Source organism: Myotis brandtii, unplaced genomic scaffold (assembly GCF_000412655.1).
Source record: "Myotis brandtii unplaced genomic scaffold, ASM41265v1 scaffold182, whole genome shotgun sequence".
NCBI classification, from domain to species: domain Eukaryota; kingdom Metazoa; phylum Chordata; class Mammalia; order Chiroptera; family Vespertilionidae; genus Myotis; species Myotis brandtii.
The window spans coordinates 2,986,015-3,006,398 of record NW_005356751.1 but is presented as its reverse complement, the minus strand read 5'-3'; the positions used below and the strand labels follow the sequence as shown (position 1 = coordinate 3,006,398).

Genomic DNA, 20,384 nt, shown 5'->3' with positions numbered 1-20,384 from the left:
TCAAGAAACCTCCAACTGATTCTAGTGGGGACCCATGCTCATTCTAGGAGGACCTGGTTCATCCCCTCTGAGCCATTGTCGTGGTCATTAGACCTACCCCTCTCGATACTGCAGGTCCCCTTTCTCAGCTCATGTTGTCATTCTTGGTTTTGCTGGCCCATTATGGGTTTTCTTCTTTCCTTGGTATATATTAACTCAGTGACTGAACTGCCATGTTTAATTGGATGCAGCTGCAGAATATAGTTCTATTGTCTTTTTATTAAATTTATTGGAGTGACAAAATTACACAGGCTTCAGGTATACAATTCCATAACACATCATCTGTACATTGTATTGTGTGTTCACCACCCAAGTTAACTGTTCTACTGTCTTGTTGTTAGGAAACCCAATAGAAAACACAGCCATAGCCACACATCTGTGTGCTTTTGTTCAGTACCATGCAAGCTCAAAATAAAACGATCTTGTCTCTGTATCATTGGCATGTTATTACTTTTAAAAGAAAGAAAGATCTGAAGCAAGCACAGAAAATTACTAACATCTCTTCAACCTGGTGGTGGGCATACAGGTGTCATATTATTTCTTGTACTTTTCAGTACATTTGAAATATTCATAAATTAAGTACAAAGAACTATAACTACAGAAGACTATACCATCTTACAAATAAAATGTGACTTCCCTTATAGAGTTTCTACTTACAGAATGAAAACACTTGTTATATGTTGGAAAACAAGTAAATGCAGCTAAGCACTTAAATGCATAGTTATCCCATAGCAGATTACTTATTTCTGTTTTTTCCCAAGGTCTTAAAATATACACATGTCTACACCTCTGATTTAGGGTTTGATGGTCAAGACTTTCAAGGATCAATATCTATGTTTGAGGACTGGCTATAGAATGGACAGAAAGGCAGGGGGCCAATTCTGGTGATGGCCAGAAGGGCTAAAGGACTAGATGTCACACAGCGAAACATTAATCACCATGAAAAATTATAATCCCTCCCTCTCTCGGGCTAAGAAGCATGTTCATCTTCCTCCTGAGAGTGATTCCTTCTCTCAAAGGCAGACTTACTTTAACCAAGTTTGCAAGATGGATGAATAAAATCAGAATGCCAATATATGACTTTACAGAGAGAAACTGTCACAGAGACAGTGGACTGACCCCCTATAAGGAAGTTTACATTGAAAATTAAGTTATAATCACAGTTTATGTGATTAGCACAGCATGAGAAAAGAGAAGTTATTAGCTACCTCTGTTGAAATTTAATAGTATTAAGCTGCACTAACCAAATGCATCCATCCCCATATATGGGAAAGACCTACCAATAGAATGCTCAGAGAAATCAACAAATCAAATGCTAAATAAACAAAACAAATACTAAAAATAATCCATTGGCCAAATTTCTCTCCACTCTGGCTAGTGCCTGGATGGACACTGCCACAATTTTCCCTTTGACACTCACATTTCTATGCCTTAATATCCATCAACCTCTGCTTTGAATTGAGGCTTTCTTCCTTATGTGCTGGTATTCAGTTGGATAGGCCACATGTCACCTACAGAATCAATTCTACCAATTATCTTTTTTAGAGCTAATAAAAGACTCCAGGTGGCAATTTAGACTGAGTCATAGAAAGAGGAAGAGATCTTTATGAAGGCCCATGATATAATTCATGAAGTTGTTCACCAATGTATCCCAAGTTTCTAGAACAGTGCCAGATAGTTAGTAGATACTCACTACATATTTATGTAGATGAAGAAAACCCTTAACTATTTTTAAAAAATAGTTAAGTTCAAACTTAAAGAACACATTTTAACTAGTCATTTTCTCATCACTCACTTAGTAAATATAATCATTCAGGATCTGGGAACTTTCTCCTACATACAGCCTGAGTTGCTTAGAGAAAATCCTCCAAATGCCATTCATCACCCATCAGCCACTACCACCACTTCTATCAATAAGTACTACCATAGAGACCCATTTTCATATTATTTCCTGTGTATTCTAGTGCCCAAATGGGCACCAAAGTGGACTAAGCGTGGGGGAAAGATATTTCATCTTCTACCCATAATCATAAAAAAACAACCACTCAGTGCAAAATAGAAATACATGTATAAATATTACTAAGTTCTGTATTTATGGAAACACTAGAGGCTCAGTGTATGAAATTCATGCACAGGTAGGGTTCCTAGGCTGCCGGCGCTGCCAGCTGGGGCCTTCCTTCAGTCCGTGCCGCCCCCCTGGTGGTCAACACATGTCATAGTGAGCAATCAACTCCCAGTCAGTGGAACTCCGGAGGGGACATTTTGCATATTAGGCTTTTATGTATATGTAGATATGACACCTTGCTATTAAAATGGGCTAACAAAGAAAGTTTCTAGTGAAGTCATAAAGTTCTAGAAGGCATCAATTCTACTGCCCTTAAGGTAAGACCTACCCAGCATGAGTGTACTATGAGTATTTTACTCACTGCGTACTGGAACTTTTCATTGTATTCACGGTCATTAGCTTTTACTATCCGCTCCACTTCTAAAGAGAAAGAGAAATCAGGTATGAAATTAAATTTTCAACCCAAAGAAACATATAACTCATTAAACTAACATCTCTTAGGTAACTTTGATTTTCAAGGTTACAATAATTATTTCCGTTTGAAATTTGAAGGGCATTGATTTTTTTCCCAGCCTAAATGTTGGAACACGTACTGGAAAGTCCAAAAATGGAAAGTTGAAATGTTTCTCATTGTCTTTCTGATGCCAGCCATAAAGCAAAACATTACGTGTCTCCAATTTCTACACACTTCAGCTACACAAAGACCCTTTCTCTTAACTTCAAGTAGTTCCTAAAGGAGAAGGAGTTGCTGAAAATCAAATGCCACTCTGAGAAGGATTTTTTTTTTCTTTTGCTACAAAGTCATAAAATATAACATAGCCAAACAAAACCATCCTGAAGCGGCCAGTGAAGTTGCTGACCTTATGGTCATGGAGCCAAAGGTGATATTTTTAAACCACCGAGGCTATTGAGGGGAACTCCACATCATCTGAAGACTGAGACCTGCCCTCAACTGGAGGTAGCCAAAAATAAAACCTTTTCTGAAAGCAAATGCAGAGTTCTGGCTCAAGATGGTGACATAGGAAGATCGCGTACTCGCCTTCTCCCATGGACACACGGAATCTACAGCTAGAAAACATTTCCTCTGGGGGAAAAAAACTAAAAACTGGAAGAGCAACCCCTTTACATCAGGCAAACCAGAGGGAAACCACATCAAAGCTGGTATGAGAGGCTGAGACACAATCTTACCATACACCCCACACCAACCCACAACCAGAAGGAAACTCAAAACTGGAGCTTCTCCTTGAGGAGCAAAGGGTTCGAACCCCACATTAGGGCCCCTCAACTTTTAAGACTGGCCCCTGGGAGACAAGCCCAAAAAACATCTGGCTTTGAAGACCAGTGGGGCTCACACCCATGAGAGGAGGGTATTGTAGTGAATTGAGGACTGGCTCTTAAAGGGCTCACATAGACTCACCCATCCCAGGACCCAGATGATGTGAAAAGACTCACTTGCTGGTTTAAAGCACTGGCCTGAGGAGAGCTGCCTGCTGGGATACTCCCCAGGAGGGAGGCTGGCAGGCCCATCTTCCTGTTCCACCTCTGCCTTACTCAAGTCAGCAGGTGCCATCTTTGTTTTTTCCCTTTTTTCTTTTCCTTTTCCTCCTTTTTTCTGTTTTCTTTTCTTCTTTTTTTCTCTTTTCCTTTTCTTTCCTTTTTTTGTTTTCAATCTTCCTCTGCCTCACTCCAACCAGTGGCACTAACCTCTGCCACACACCAGAACACCAGTATCTCCTGGAGGGGAGCTTCTACACATGTCTGGTGCCCTGCTTTTTATGCCTTGTGACTTGGTTTCTGCAGCTGCCACCCAGGGGATGCCCCTTGATCACCTGGCTCTGGAGGCCAGGGGAGCTTTCGCTCCTGGGTCCCATGGGGCTGTACCAATCAGAAATTCCGTTCCTAGCAGACTACCACCCTCAGGGCACTGAACAGATGGAAAACTGAAACACACCTCCAGCCTTTCTGATAAAGAAACCTATTTGCTTTCCATAGCTTTGGCCTGAGGGGCAAGCTCCTGGTTTGGCTCACTCACAGGGGCCTATGGAGGGGTTGTCATGAAATGAAGGCTCATGAACGCAATCTTAGCACTCCTCTCTGCCTCATGCCACATCACCTGTATCTTCCAGAAAAGACCTTCTATATTATTCTCTGGTGCCCTGATTTTTGTGGCTACTACCAGGGGACACTTCTACATCCCGTAAAAGCAAATGCAAACACAGGTACAAATAACAAAATAAAAGGAAAACAAACCCAAAGATTATGATAGTGCAGAAATTAAAATTTGTAGAGGGCAGGAAAAGATAGTGCCCCCGAAACAACAGCAGAGCATATTTTTGTGGTAAGGGTAGCAAGTTCTTGCTCCATGTTTACTGGGTCCAGAGTTGACAAAGGGTAATGAGGGAATAATGAAAGCTATGGGAAGAAGGTCAGCCAAGTAATCACCAGACGTCAATGTTAGATTCTCATGGTAAATGACTTGACCATCTCACCTGTGAATCCCTGAATCCTACAGCTCTCTGCTTGGATAAGTGACAGGTGATAGAAAGTATTGGGATAGGATAAGAGTCTGAATTTAGAGTAGGTACACACAACCACAAAGATAAAGAAGACTGGAAGTGGAAAGTAACTTAGAAGCACATATTAGGGGTGGGAAAAGGAAGAGCAGGAGGAAAGAAAATATAAGAAGAGCTGGAAATAGAAGGGAAATGAGAAAGATGAGGAAATGAAGAGGGAGGGAAGGAAGAAAGGAACATATCTTTGTACCCGTCCCCTATATGCCAGGTACCATAAAGTGTAAGAACTGACTACATTTTCCCAAAAGTCCAAGGAGAATCTAAATGTCTCTACAGGCCCTGTGGTTCAGCTTCCAAGTATAAAGTTCACCTCTGAGGATGGCTCCTGACAAATGACACCCTGTCTTTGGTTACAATTGAGTTTCTACCATTTGAAGAGTGTTTATCTGTTTGACATCCACTTACATGGCCTCCTTCTTACCCAACTAAGGAAGTCAGTTCCCTATGGTTGTTCATGTTTTCAGTCTAGCTTACCTAACTGTTGATAAGAACAACATTGGATTGATGTCCACAGCTGATGACACCTGAGTGGCCTTTCCCCTATCGTGTACAACTCTGAAATCCAGAACCTGTCAGGAAGCAATCTCTTAACCAACCATATCCTGGAAGGAATCATTCAAACTCTGGCTATAAAAGCGTCATCCCCTCTTTCTTGCTGATTCCCCAATAAAGGGAAAAAATATCAAAGCCCAAAATAGTATTTTGGAGGGTGAGGGGACTTAAATGCTTTAAAAGCCATATATATATATATATATCCCCATTTATATACCCCTACCTTGACTCAGATATAGTAAAACTGCTGACAGGAAAACAATGGATATTATTATTAGGAAGGTGAGGGTGGGTGGGTCTCTTCTGCATGGCAAAGGTTACTCTGGTCCACTGGCATCCAATAAGTAATTTATAGATTAACTTTAGCTGTAAACAAAAAATTGGATATGCTAATTTGCATATTAATTGGCTTTAGTTCAGATCATATACATTTAGATGATCATCATTTTTTATTTCATACTAGAGGCCCAGTGCACAAAATTTGTGCATGGGGGGGTTTCCCTCAGCCCAGCCTACACCCTCTCCAATCCGAGACCCCTTAGGGGATGTCCGACTGCCAGTTTAAGCCTGATCCCTGGCAGTCGGACATCCCTCTCACAATCCGGGACCACTGGCTCCTAATCACTCACCTGCCTGCCTGCCTGGTCGCCCCTAACTGCACCCCCCCACCAGTCTGATTGCCCCTCACTGCCTCTGCGTGCCGGCCTGGTCACTCCTAACTGCCCCAACCCCTGCCGGTTTGGCCACCCCTTACTGCCCCCCCTGCCGACCGGTTGCCCCCCAACTACCACCCCCGTCAGCCTAGTCGCCCCTCACTGCCCCCCTGCCAGCCTAATCACCCCTAACTGCCCCCTCTGCTGACCTGGTCACCCCCAACTGCCTCCCCTAGTCACCCCTCACTGGCCCCTCTGCAAGCCTAATTGCCCCCAAATTGCCCCCCTGCCAGCCTGGTCACCCCAAGCTGCCCCCCTCGCCGGCCTGGTTGCCCCATGCAGCCTGCTCTTCAGTCGTTTGGCTGTACCTCACTAACTCCCCTGCCAGCCTGGTTGCCCCACGCAGCCTGCTTGTTCAGTTATTTTGTCGTCCCTCATTAACTCCCCTGCTGGCCTGGTTATAGGCAGCCATATTGTGAGGGTGTGGCAGTCAATTTGCATATTACCGCTTTATTATATAGGATTTCTATTTTGAATTTTCATCAAATTCCCATTTTGGGTTCTTCCTCCGTCAATAAGAAAAACTTAAAATCAGTTCATCTTGTGTGTTAAGTAAGAGAAATAGCACTTTTTACTTCATGGTAGTTATGGGACATAAATAAAGGTTTATAAATGTTAAGATAGTAAAGCCTAGTGGACTAGAGCCTGATTAGCAGACTAGACTTGCAAAGCCTGGTTGCCCCCAACTGCCCCCCTGCTGGCCTGGTCGCCCCCAACTACCCCCCCACCGGCCTGGTCACCCCTCACAGCCCCCCTGCCAGCTTGGTCGCCCCAAACAGCCTGCTGTTCAGTCATTTGGTCGTCCCTCACTAACCCCCCTGCCAGCCTGGTCACCCCACGCAGCCTGCTTGTTCAGTAGTTTGGTCGTCCCTCACTAACTCCCTTGCCGGCCTGGTTGTAGGCAGCCATCTTATGAGGGCGTGAGGGTTAATTTGCATATTGCCTCTTTATTATATAGGATTTATATGAAGCATATCCAAGTATAAAATTTTATAGTTCTGTGTCTAATTTTACTCACTCCAAACACCAGAATCTTGACTCCTGTCCAGTGTCTCCATGTAACCACCCTCCCCAAGGGCTGAGATTAGCCCTTTCCCAAAGTGGCCAAAGAAGTAATTTCTGTGTTAGGGAAGTGTGGATCCTCTTCTGAGTATCCACATTGCTCTTGTCCCATGAGACCTTGTTAGAGCCAGGAAGTCTTCTTTTTGCTTCTAAATTCTTATTATTAAGTCTTCATCTTTGCTTCTGTGCTTCCAGTAACTATTGTCTTTCTGAACTGACTTTTCATTCCTACATCTGGCAGGTGATTTTCCAACCCTTCACTGAGCTCTGCAAAGTAAAGGCTTTGGTTCTAAATTCCTACAGTTTTCAGCCTTTAACCTGACTAAGATAGGCCTGAATTGTCTTTGCAGGAGTTGACATTCTTTCATGTGTTGACAGTGGGTGCTTCTTGGCAATAATTCATATCCTGCAAGAAGAGGAAGCTCAAAAGAAATCTTCCATAAACAACTCCCATTGAGAATTGCTCAGAGATTCCATGACTTGATGCCCAATCTTTCACAGGCATCATGATTTCCTTCCAGAAGTGAGAGTAATGAAAGGTAAGACTTCACCAAGGGATGTATGATGCACCAGTGTAAGCTCACTGCTGCACAACTGTTATCACTGCATTTGGTTCCCAAAAGGAGCAAAGTGATACACCACACAGATATTCAATATAGTGACGCAGCACATATTTAAAGTGGTGTAAAAGAGCTTCCAGTTCAAGATAGCAAACTGAGTATATCTTTCTACCTCCTTTTCCTTTTAGGACCCACTAACATGATAGAAAATATGGGTGTTTAAAAAAAAAAGAATAGAAACAAAACAGTGCTGGAAAATAAGAGTGGGATTTAGTAGAGCTTCATAAATTTTAAAGAAAGTCTAGAAAATAGTATAGAAATAGGATCAAGTTGGGGGGGGGGGAGATAGGAACAGTTCCTACCAAAAAAATTAGAAGAGTGGGTCTTTCCAATGAAGCCCAGAAAAATTCCAAATTTAGTCAATAAATACAAAGATTGAGAGTGTGCTATGGCTAGGGACACAATCCAGTTTATGCCTATTGTCTTGGCGAAATAATAGGGTTCCCTTTTAATCTCAGAAGTGTCCTAGTTTGGAAGATAAAGTATCTGATCACCTTAGTTTTGGAGCATCACCAGAATAATTAAATAATAATTAAGCTAGTTGGGCCACATACCCCCTTCCCTGCCCACTAAAGGAGTAGGCAGCATGCCTGGGGAGGAAACCTAGATTGGGTGCCAGGTCTAAGAGGGAAGCAGTTCTGAACCTCCACGTCAGCTACAGCAGACTCAGCCTTGGAAAGCCTGCCTCACTGAGGCAGCTGTGGGCTTGCCACACTGCCGGACTAACACACAGTGCTACAGACTGAAGGTTTGTATCTCCCCCAAATTCATATGTTGAAACTTAATCCCCAAGGTATTGGAGGGACTTTGGAAGGTATGTAGGTCATGAGAGTGCAGCCCTCATGAATGGTGTCAGAGCTCTTTTGTAAGAGGCTCCCTTGTTCCTTTCAACATGTGAGAACACAGCAAGAAGACAGCTGACTACGAACCAGGAAGCAGACCCTCACCAGCCACCGAATCTGCTGATGCCTTAAGCTTGGCCTTCCCAGACTCCAAACTGTGAGAAATAAATGCATGTTGTTTGTAAACCAGTCAGTCTATGGTATTCTGTTATAGCAGCCAGAATGGACTAAGAAGCACCTCTCTGTGAACTGGCCACATCACTGGCTTTCCTATTTAAAGGAGGGGCCCGTTTGCAACTACACTAACCCATCCAGTTCATCCAGTAAATACAAGCCAGTAACCATAAGTCACCAGAAGTCTGAGACAAACCTATAGCACAAAGGAAAAGGAAGACCCCAAGTGGAAGAGATAATAACAAAAACAAGTGGGGGGGGGGCGTTTGTTTTTATGTTGTTGTTGTTGTTGTTGTTGTTGTTTATTCTCATTAGTACCTTGAAGGATGTTCAAGCAGACATGGCATCCATGAAACAAGAATAAGCTGATAGGAACAAAGAAAACAGAGAACAAAAAAGAGTTCTTGGAAGTTAAAGTGTTTAATGGGCAAACTGTAAAATCATATTGAAGAAATCTCCTAAAATACATTCCAAAATGACAAAGAGGAGGAAGATGTGAGAAGAAAACTTAGGAGAAGGGAGCATAAACAATGACTGGGAGGAAATATTCAAATAAATAGAAGAAAAGTTCCCTGCACCAGAGTCAGACATAACTCTTCAAAGTGAAAGGGTCAGCAAGTGCCAATCAAGATGAAAGAAAGTGGGCCCACAGTTCTGCATAAAATTTTGAGTTCCAAAAACAAAGACAAAACATTAAAAACTTCCAGAAGAAAAAACAAATTGATTAGTCCCAGAGACACAAGAATCAGACCATGAAATTTCTCTTCTGCAACAAGGATGATAGAAAACATTGGACTGATGCCTTCCAGTTTTAAGGAAAAATCTTTTTGAACTTAGAATTCTATACCCAGACAAATAAGCAAGTGTGAAGGAGCAATAAAAAAAATTTTAGTCATGTAAGAGTATTTACATACAAGACCACCTCCAAAATAACTATTCAAGAAAATGCAACAGAAAAAATATTTATTTTAAAAAGTAAAGTGGAGTGGAAGAAAATATAGGTTTGATTTTAACAAAAGGTGAAGCCCATGGAGCAGGGTCCTCCCAGATGCCCCTTCCCTCTCCACCTCTTCCCTTCCTTGCTAAAGGGATTTGTGGAGAGACATAGGTATGGGGAGGAGGCTGGCTCCCAATCTGTGGGGGTGGTGCTTGGGGTAAAAGGCTACGGGCGGGGGGATGGGGGGGAGCAAAGGACAAGACCAGGGATGAATGGGGGAGAGCACAAGGACCATTTGCCAGAATCCATGGTTTTCTGATTCCAGAATGAATTGGGGGGAAAAAAAGCCTAAACCACAAGCAGCACCTGCCTCCTTTCCCCCTTCAGGGCTGTAGTTCTAGGGGAGAAGAAGAGGGCAGCTACACCAAGACCATGGCTCACTCACTCCTGGCCAAGGAAGCATGGTGAAGAATAGGGGCTCCCCAGCAGATTTGGGGGTAGGGAAGACCAAGATAACACATCAAATAGGTTGTGTAGGAGTCCAGCTAAAGGCCAGGCCAGAGCTGGGCCAAGCTAGGGGAGGGGGCCTCTGCAGGCTGGAGGATCGCTACTGCCCCCACCACCAGCCTGGGAGCCAGATATTTTGCCAGGGCCTTGATTGCAACAGCTGCCTCCTCTGTCATGGGAGACAGCACTGTAATCGGGATCTCCTCTCATGCTTCTGCTTAGTCTCCTTGCCAAGGTCTAAGGTCCTCTTGCACCTCCCCACTGTGTTGGAGCCATGACAGATACCCATCTTGGATGCCAATCAGCTGGAAAGCATTTCTTTTTATGTTGGGAACATCCATATTATGAGTTGATGGGCAGATATCTTCATATTTCTTCCCAGTAAAGATGTCAATATCAACCAGGTAGACCTTGGCGTGGCCGTGCTTGCCAGTCTTGGAGGTGGACACCTCCACAATCTCACGTGGCCGGCCTTTGAGCACCATGAAGCCATTCTTATCTAATGCTGAGCACTGCTTTGGGAAGGTAGCTGAGCCCCCTGCACCTCCTGACTCGAAATCCAAATCATCTGCCATTTTAAGAGGCTTTGATTCCAAGTGGAGTAAATGCCATGGAAGCCTGGATCTTGAAGCAAGAGGCCCAAGAGCTCCTTCCACCAAATTATCCATCTAAGCATATGTAAACTCGTGACCTCTCCTTACCCATGGTGCCTCAGTAAAATAATGCCACTTTGTGTTGCCATTATTAAGTGAGAAAATGTATTTTGTACACAGAAAAATACCAGAAAACTCTTTTTAATAGCGAATAGCTGAAAAATGGATAGTCCGTCTTAGAGTTGGTTATATTATTATTTCCCAAAAGGGTCTGAAGTAATTTTCTGAATATTTTTAGTGGAAACTGGCAAACCCCTATTGATTCTACTCCAGGTCCTTTAAGACAACGCCCAACGCTTAATCTGGGCTCTTCTCCCACATAACATAATAAATTAAATATTACCCAGCTTCCACTTCCAGTGGGCAAGAGAAGACTAGCCATTTACATCTTTTTTATTAGTTTGTCTGTGAACAATTCATAACACCTCAGTATCTGAGACTAGTTAGAGAATGCAGCAGCTCTGTTAACAAGATCAAAGGTAAGAGGAAGATTTAGGAGGCTCCCATTGGACCTGTGAGTAATTGCAGCAGCTATGAGTCTGTAGTTAGCAAACATGACCCTTTGTGCAATCAATGCTGGAGCATTTTGTCCTTGACCAAATGTGGCTTAGGTGACTTAGATCCCCAAAATCATGAAATGATGAAACACCGGGGATAAATTGGGGTCCCTGTATAAAACCCTGATGGCATGGACTGACACTTGCTCAGTAAGGTGGGTCCCCATCCAAAAGCTGAAGAATGTCCCTATGTCCACACATTGGGGTATCATTTGGTGGTGGTGGTGGCTTTTTGGGTTGGGACAGGTCTCAGAAAAATTCCCTTGAGCCAAATCAATAACTTAAGCTTTTTCCTTTCTTAATTTTCTTTCATTCTTCACAATCTGGCCTGTGTGCTTGGGAGCCAAACCAATTCATTAAAGACATGAGGAAAGAACAATGAGTGGGGAGAGCTTTGAAGAAAAGAGTTCAGGCTCCAAGATTTCCTGGTTCGACTCCAAGCGCACACTCTAATACAAATGAAAAAGATGTGTCCCAAATCGGGGTTTCCTATTGAAATCCAGTGGTGACCTGCAGCTGGTGGGACTTACTGACATTTAAGCAGCAAACTAAGGAGAATCAAAGCAAAAAGGAAAATCTTGCCACAATTTTTTTTTATTCTTGTCCTCACAAAAAATGCTTGGAAACAGAGTTAGGGGATTCAAATAAATACTAAAGGGCCCTGGGTTTGTTTTCCTCTTGACTGAGCCAATTTGCTCATCAGGTCCAGAGAGTTGGAAATTTTGATTTATTGGGAGCTTTATGCCTCCCAAGGTTTACTATATCTTCTCAAAGAAATGTAAAATTTTTTATGGATTCATTCTCCTTCCAGTATACATAAACTGTATTATACAAGTTACAAGTACAATGTTCACATTGTAAGCTTGTGGCATGTAGCTTTCTAAGCATACATTCACAACTGGAGACTTAAGACTTACTGCAAGATGATGATGATGATGATGATGATGATGATGATGAAAGCTAACTTTTATTGAGCAGCTGTTAAAAGCTAGATACTATATGAAGTATTTCATGTGCATTATTTCATCAATCTTCAAAGCACACCTATTTGGTACATACTATCATGATCCTCAATTTACAGATGGAAAAAATACTTAGCAAGATTATGCAGTAGGATCAGAATTCAAACGTCAAACTTCCTCCCTTGTAAAAGAGGCTTGAAATAAATTCTGTATATAAAGAGATGGCTGGTGGTACTGTGCAGAGATTACTGGCGAATGCAAATTAGTGAGTGTCTGTGTCCAGAGATCAAGGAGAGAGAAAAGAAGCCTCTCTCATAGAACACAATAATCCAGAATGTCCTTCAAATCACAGGCCCCCTTCCAGTTCACCTTGCGGCCCTGTGACCTCTTACATCCCATTGCTTCTAGGCTTCTCCATTTCACCTTGGAGGCCTTCCTAGAAAACCTGTCTGCCCTCGCCTAGGAGCCTTTGGGCAGGCCTCGCTGAGAATACTCTCCCAAACCCCTCTTCAAAATTTACATTCTTTAAATTTATTCTTTTTTGTTTGTTAACCTCCTAAGAATATTTTTTCCATTGATTTTTAGAGTGGAAAGGAGTGGGAGAGAAAGAGGAAAAGAGAGAGAGAGAGGGCCCTAACCAGTTTGGCTCAGTGGATAGAGCATCGGCCTGAGGACTGAAAGGTCCCAGGTTCGATCCCAGTCAAGGGCATGTACCTTGGTTGCAGGCACATCCCCAGTAGGAGGTGTGCAGGAGGCAGCTGATCGATGTTTCTCTCTGATCAATGTTTCTGACTCTCTGTCCCTCTCCCTTCCTCTCTGTAAAAAAATCGATAAAAAGCGAGAAAGAGAGAGAGATACATTGATTGGTTGCCTCCTGCAAGAGCCCTGACTGTAGCCAGTGATCAAACCTACAACCTAGGTATGTACCCTTGACGGGAAATGGAGCCCGTGACCCTTTGTGTGTAGGCCAATGCTCTATCCATTGAACCACACCAGCCAGGGCAAAACTTACATTCTTTTACAATTTAATTATCTATAGGGAAAATTGCAATTTTTTTGACTGGGCCAGGATCAGAATGCTTTCAGTAAAGATGGAACATAGCGTCATCTTTTTACAGCACCCCCATTCATAAAGAAAAAGAACAGGATCTACCCCAAGGATCACGAGAGCCTAAAAGAAGCGAGAGGACATTTAATTTTCCATGGTGAGACACATTTCAGCCCTCCAAAGGAAAGCAAGCCACCTGTCACAAAGTGAGAGGGAAAAAACCCAGGTGGAAAAGAGAGACACGTGAGAAAGAAATGTGAGGAGGTCTCTCAACTGCCTGATACCTCGGGGGTTGCACAGGAAACTGTGGTTTTCAAAGCTTGTGGCTGTCATTTTTAAATGCGTGGGGCTATAAATTGCATTTCTTTAGTACACATCGGTTTCTGTTTCTCAAACCCCTGAATCCATGTGGCAAATAAAATCTGCTGGAGCAAAGACAAAGTGATTTATTTGTTCCAGAATTATTTTTTGAGCTCCTTTGAGCAAGGGTCTATTCGAGGCAGGGAAGGAGAAACAAATAAGACAGGGATCTGCTGTGAAGGGTGGGCATGCCCAGGAACACCAGCACAGCGGGGAGGCGGAGGAGAGGCCTCGGCAGCCACGGACCCAGAGGAAAGGAAGGCCAAGTCCAAACGGGTGGCTAAAAGGCATCCTCACTTGTCCCAGGCTGCTCTGAAGGGAACCTGTGCTGTATGCAAACTCTGGGGTACGCGAGGTGGTTCTGCCAAGCTCCTTCCCATGCTGAGCTGCAGTCATTCACTGAAGGGAATTTGGTAGAGGTGGCCTGCCACCTGAGATGGGGTGACGTATGCACTTCGCAAGAGGACATCAGTTCCTCCTCAGCTGTTCCTCCTTGTATGACCAGGTGTGAAAAGACCAAAAGAAAAAATGGGAGCCTCACTTTACCTATTCGTGAAGCATTCAAATAATACATATTTTTTAAAAGAGATAAAGGAGACAGAACTTTGGGAAGAAAGGAAATCTGCCATCTTTTCGCCCCCTCGTGTTCCCTCACTCTGGTCCAAGTCACCTCACCTCTCCCCGCAGCTGCTGCAATAGCCGCCCCTCAGGGCTCCCTGCTTCTGCCCCATCCCTATGATCTACTTTCAATAGAGCAACAAAGTGATCCTTCTAAAAATATATTCATTTCCTATCCCTGCTCTAGCAAATCACCATAGACTTAATAGCTTCAAACAACGTAAATGTATTAACTTATTGTTCCAGAAGTCAGAAGTCCAAAAATGGACCTTACAGGTGTTGCTGCAGGACTGGTTTCTTCTGGAAGTCTAGGGAAGACTCTGTTCCTTTCCTTTGCCGGCGCCTAGAGGCTGCCTGCATTCCTTGGCTCATGGCCGCATCACTCCGACCTCTGCTTCCATGGTCACAATGCCATCTCTGACTCTCCAGTCTTCCTCTTAGAAGGACCCTTGTGATTACATTGAGCTCACCTGGAAAATCCAGGTATAGCTCCCCATCTCCAGATTCTTAACTGTATCACATCTGCAAAGTCCCTTTTCTCAGGTAAGGTAACATATTCACAGGTTCCACGCGTTAGGATATAGATATTGTGGGGGGAGGTGGCATTACCCTGTCTACCACAAGAATCATCTCTTACCCTTGCTCAAAATGTCCAATGTCCCTTCATCTCAAGGGAGAAGTGAGTTTTTGCAAAGGCGTCAGGGTCCTGCTTGATCTTCGCACACCCACCCCTTTACCTCTCTGCCCTCAAGACTCCACCAGGAGCAGGCGCACCATGAAGCCAAAGAAGCTTAAGCTTCAGCTCACTGCACTTGCCATTCTGAGGCCCTGAGAGCAGCACCAGACATGAGTTTACATTGTTTGTTTGTTTTAATTTTTTATTTGCAAAAGTAAATATTTTAGCCTCAGGGGCTAAGATCTTTGTCTCCACCACTCTGATTCCCCCCACCCCCCACCCCATCACCCTTTGCCTCATGTCAGGCGGTGCTGGGATCCAGGTAAGGGGCCTCCCCTCTAGCACAAAAAAGTTTTCCCAAGCCCGTTCCTCTCTGGACACCAATAGTTATTAAAAAGTAGAAGAGAGCTCCTGAGCGGGTACTAACCCCCAGGTTACAAGAAAGATTTTGTGAAGCCAGCACTGTCTTAAGTGTATCATAGCTGTGTCAGTAATGATTGGCACTCCATTGCACTGGCCTTGTTCTTAGCTAAACAAAGAAAATAGATGATTTTGAAAAAGACTTGATCCAATTTTACAGACAAATCATTATAGTAGACAAAAAGCAAGTTCAACAAAAACTAATTTCCTCACAAGCATGATTGCAAAACTCCAGAAACAGCTTTTGGGTTTGTTGTTGTTCCATAAGGGGTAAATCCAAGCAGAAATAACACTCTTTAAACACATATATGAATACACATACGTGTACTTTTATGGGCATTGACATGGTACCTCTAAGGGTTGGTTCCATGCCTTATTCATCTTTTTTATCACCAATCCTTTACTGCAGAATCAATGCAGTACTTGCTAGCATATATGCTCAAAAATGCCTGAGAAGCAGGGATATAAACTTCCACCAAAGAACTGCCTTATTTGTAGGTGCAGTAGATGCAGTGCCTAGCATCCACAGTACTCTGAGGGACACACAAAAATGTTTAAATTTTCATATATTTTAAGATGAGAAGGAAAAATAAACATAATAATGGATACATAATAAAGATTTTTATCTGGATTATATTTGCCTTTATATCTATAATTGTAAAATATAATTTTTAATATTTTTTGAAGGAAAGGCCCACAAAAGACATATGTGACCCTGGTCTGGTTTTTCCCACCCCACACCCTATAATCATACTAAGGGCTCCCCTGTGGAGCATGCTGGCTCCACACCCCCACATTGTGGAGTTAGGAGCAACTTTAGCTAGTTTACAGAAAGCCTCTAATTATCTACTCCTTTTGCTTTCCATATTACCAAACTCCATGAAATCTGAATTAGGTATTTTACATATGAGCAATGCTCTTCTTGATTGCTCTGTAGAAAAGCACATATGTGTCTTAAAATGATTTGTCTTCAGGCTTCCCTGAAGCTACACAGAAAGGGTGAATTACAAAGAACAAACAGAACATAGACTATAATCTTAACGTTTTAAATATTTGAGTCAATTAGCTGACACTTTTTTTTTAGTTTTTTTTCCCTTTATTGAATAAGATATTACAAATGTGTAGCTGACACTTTTTACATCTTGAAGAATGTGAGATTTCTAGAAATGTGGAGTTAATAAACAATAAAGCATATCTGGGAGCAAATAATTGTGGTCCCACAACACTGTGGCGTGCCTGTTATATTTGGTATATTGTCATATACAGCATCACTGGCCCAAGCTTCTTGATGATTCTGTGAAATTTTGTATAAATGTGAGTATGCCATAATTAATGCTGCAGATATTATATATCTCACTGAGGTAAAATACCACTTCTGCATGATTTTTCTCCTGACAACCGCAGGCTGATTAGAAGTCTGTGCTCCTCTGGTAAATATACCACTGCGAGGAATGTTTAGTAAACTGTTTTCAAGTTATTGTTGCTACTGTAAACTTGATAACTGTGTGAGGATACATGTATTTTATTGAATCGTAAAAAACTACTCAAAATCAAGAAAGGTCGATACTACCTCACCTACCATAAGGCTCAAAAGCATCTGTTGACTAAGTGTGTAAGTGAGTGACTATTTTAGGTCATAAAACTATACCAGATCTACAGGAACTGCTATGACCTAAAGATTTGCATCATGCACAGTCATGATGATGCAAATGATAGTGACACAAATGACAGTCCCTCAAGTCGTGTGGCCATTGTAACAAGAACAAGAGGAAGGGGCTGGCCTCAGCTTTCTCTGCAAATCTGCGCCAGAACAGGCACAGCCCCAGCTGTGTCACCAAAACACGGCAAACCCTACAGCAGTAGCTGCTGGAAACATGTCCCTGTGAAAGCTGGTCAATCTAATGTTTACACTGTCAAGATTATACCAGTGATTTGATATAAATAATCATTTCATTTTTAAAAAAAATAAAAAATGATGACAATAGCTCTAAACTCGTAGATTGGCATTGGGAATAATGAAAGTCTTGCCCCCGAGGGTATAACAAAGGACCTCTGGGTAGAAACTACATTGAGACAGATTCCAGCTCATTACGAGGCCGAATGTTGCAATAAATAAGTGCCCAAAAAGGAAATAGACTTCCCCATGAAACAATTGCTCCTCTAAGTAGGTTAATCACCTGTCAAGAGATGTTATTACATGGAGGAACAGTGCATTAGATCAACTCCAATCCTGCCTTTTGTCTCTAAGAAGTCTATGGTCAAATATAGAGAAAATAGCGGTAATTAATTAAATACACATTCATTGAAAAAAGTTACATAATGGTCTGTCACTAACTAGAGGCAAAAGAGAACATCCGTGCTCTCTGGCCAGGATGCTATATTAAAGAAACTGAACTATTGTTCATGCTGTTCAGCTAGACCAATTACCCAACCAAGAAAACAACATGTGTTTCCCGCCATCCTGAACCAAAATTATTTCTAACTGTGTGATCTTAGTTTTAAATATTGGTACATTGATACCATGTAATACTGCTTTGAAAGAAAAAATGAAGAACAACTACTGATGTATGTCAACTATATTGGTGTGTGTCCAAAAGCCTTATGCTGAGTAAAAGAAGCAAGACACAGGAATACGTGCCATATCATTTCATTTATGTTAATTTCAAAAACAGGCAAAACGAACTGATAGAAATCAGACACGGTTGTGTGGAGTGCAGGGAGAATGAGTGAAAGGGGGCATAAGGGAACGTTCTGTGGTGATTGGAATGTTCTGTATCTTGTTTTCAGGTGGTAGTTCCTCAGATGTACACAACTGTCAAAGCTCATCAAATTGAACACTTAAGATGTGGGTTTTTTGTATATAGATTACTCTTCCACAAAATAAACTTTAGTTTAATTCAAAAATCATATTCACTTTGCATCGTTTGAAGAGCTCAGCACTTACCACGTAGTTTCTTTTTACTGAAGAACATTATTGCGCCGATTACTTTTCACCAGGTCTCAACAGTTGGCCTACAAAAGGAAACAAGAAAAGCGCACAGCATTACTATTTGAAAAGTGCTCATTAACCACACATTTCTACCCATTAACTTTTTTCCTTGTCAGATCTAGGTGAGTAGGAAGCCATTGGCACAGTAAGGAATAACAGATCCCACGTCTCAGGCTCAAATCTAACTAGATAATAATTCTATACAAAAATAATTCTATACAAATAATTCTATATAAAACTATTTATACTATAAAGGCTACATAAACAAATTTAAGATAAGCACACGTGTGCTATTCAATTTGGCTTTAAAATTGAGCCAAAGTTTCTAATATAGTCCAAATCGTATGAATCAGAATATCTCAGGGGTGAAGCTCCAGCCTCTGCCTTTTTATTTTCCAATCACAGCTGACATACAACATCACATTAGTTTCAGGTGTGCAGCATAGTGGTTAGACATTTACATAGGCATCTGCCTTTTATCCAAGTGCTATGGTGATTTCTTCCCACCGCCGGAGCTGCGGACTACTGCTAAACCGTGGGAGTTACATGTGAGAGGTAATTATCAGCCAGGTTCTAAAGAACAAAATACAATCAAAATTTTTCCTCAATTTATTCTCATGTGAATAGTCTTCTCCAGGTAATTACAAACACACACACACACACACACACACACACACACACACACACCAGAGGCAGAAGAGAACTAGAGGCACACACACACACAGGTGAGGATTTCAAAAAGAAGATTCACAAAAAGGATTTTTTTAGGTGAAGACTTCCTATGAGAAATAACATGGACAGAAGTGGGTTTTTTGTCCATGAAAGGCTATTCTGTCCCAAAAAATGGCCACAACAACAGATAAAAATGGCAACAGGGAGAGGGATGGATAGATTCTGAAACAATGACATCTGATCAGGTGGCCCCATCTGGCCAGAAGGTTACGGCTCATCAGCAAGTTCTAATCGAACTTGTTAGGGCTTGAAAACTCTCTGGGGACTAAGTGAACATGCTCTGTTTTCATGGCTCAGAGTCCCAGGAGCAGGTGGAAGAGTGATTCTTTAAGCAAGGTGGCAAGAGGGACTCTACCCTGACAGGTGGCAATGAAAATGCAGGCGCAAATTCAATCTCTCAGGAAATTAATAAGAGCACTGGCCGCTGGCCAACTTCTTCTGTTTTCCTCCTTATTGGTTTGCTAGATTGCCTTGAGGGATTAGTACTAACAGAAAACCAGTACAAAAGATGAACCTAAGTATATTTGTGCAACATAAAGGTAACTAAAGAGAAACTATCCTTGTAACCCTTTGCCTCTCTTATTTTAGATCCTCCTATAAGAACGTCTAGTTATAAAAGTCCCTAGATAATAAAACATAAAGCCATATCATATTTTTTCTAAAATTACCTTTCAGTCATACAGCTATTTCATTGCTTTTACTTTCTCTAATACCATTTTCTTTTTTTTCTTTTTTTTTTTAAGGCCACCAAAAATTTTGGTGGCCTCCAAAAACAATTGGGAGAGAGAGAGAGATCTAATACCATTTTCAAAATACCTTTAAAAACTTTTATTTTAAATCCATTTTTTTAATTTTAGCCATTTTTGTTTTTGTACAAAATATTCTCTACTTGGTAATTAATCTAGAGTGATACTATAATCACTGTTGTAGGAATTAAACAATCTACACTAATAAAAGAGAAACATGGTAATTAGCGTACGACCGCTACCCTTTTCATTGGCTAATCAGTGAGTATATGCAAATTAACTGTCAGCCAAGATGGCGGCCGGCAGCCAGGCACTGAAGCGAGCATGAGGCTTGCTGGCTGCGGACTCCAACGTTCCCCGCCTCACTTGCCAGCCTCTCAGTTGCAACTCTAAGCAACTATATACTATGTTGCAAATAAGAAGCTAAACAAAACACCAGAAACCGGCTTCCATTCAGCCGGGCTCGGATTGCAACATTGTATCGATGTTTTCAGCAGCGAGGCCTCAGAGCTAAAGCTGGCCCAGAATAAAAAAAAAAA

The 20,384-nt window shown here is 42.1% G+C and overlaps 2 protein-coding genes across 10 annotated transcripts in view; both read right to left on the bottom strand.

The window, feature by feature from the left end:
* ATP8B4 (ATPase, class I, type 8B, member 4) overlaps positions 1 to 20,384 on the bottom strand; it is a 227,820-nt gene that overhangs the window by 193,094 nt on the left and 14,342 nt on the right. For all 9 annotated transcript variants that reach the window (XM_014537818.1, XM_014537819.1, XM_014537816.1 and 6 more), the window contains 2 exons: positions 18,323 to 18,390; positions 2,466 to 2,524 (listed from right to left, as the gene is read on the bottom strand). In XM_014537818.1, coding sequence (XP_014393304.1) covers positions 2,466 to 2,524; positions 18,323 to 18,350 — 87 coding nt within the window. In that variant the 5' untranslated portion in view covers positions 18,351 to 18,390. The remainder of the gene's footprint in view (positions 1 to 2,465; positions 2,525 to 18,322; positions 18,391 to 20,384) is intronic.
* On the bottom strand, positions 10,303 to 10,691 carry LOC102245991 (eukaryotic translation initiation factor 5A-1-like). Its single transcript, XM_014537822.1, has one exon. It carries the CDS (start codon positions 10,657 to 10,659, stop codon positions 10,303 to 10,305), a length of 357 nt encoding a protein of 118 aa, XP_014393308.1. The 5' UTR covers positions 10,660 to 10,691.

Excerpts from the sequence above, each read along its gene's own strand:
- LOC102245991 (XM_014537822.1), bottom strand. The coding sequence starts at position 10,659 with ATGGCAGATGATTTGGATTTCGAGTCAGGAGGTGCAGGGGGCTCAGCT.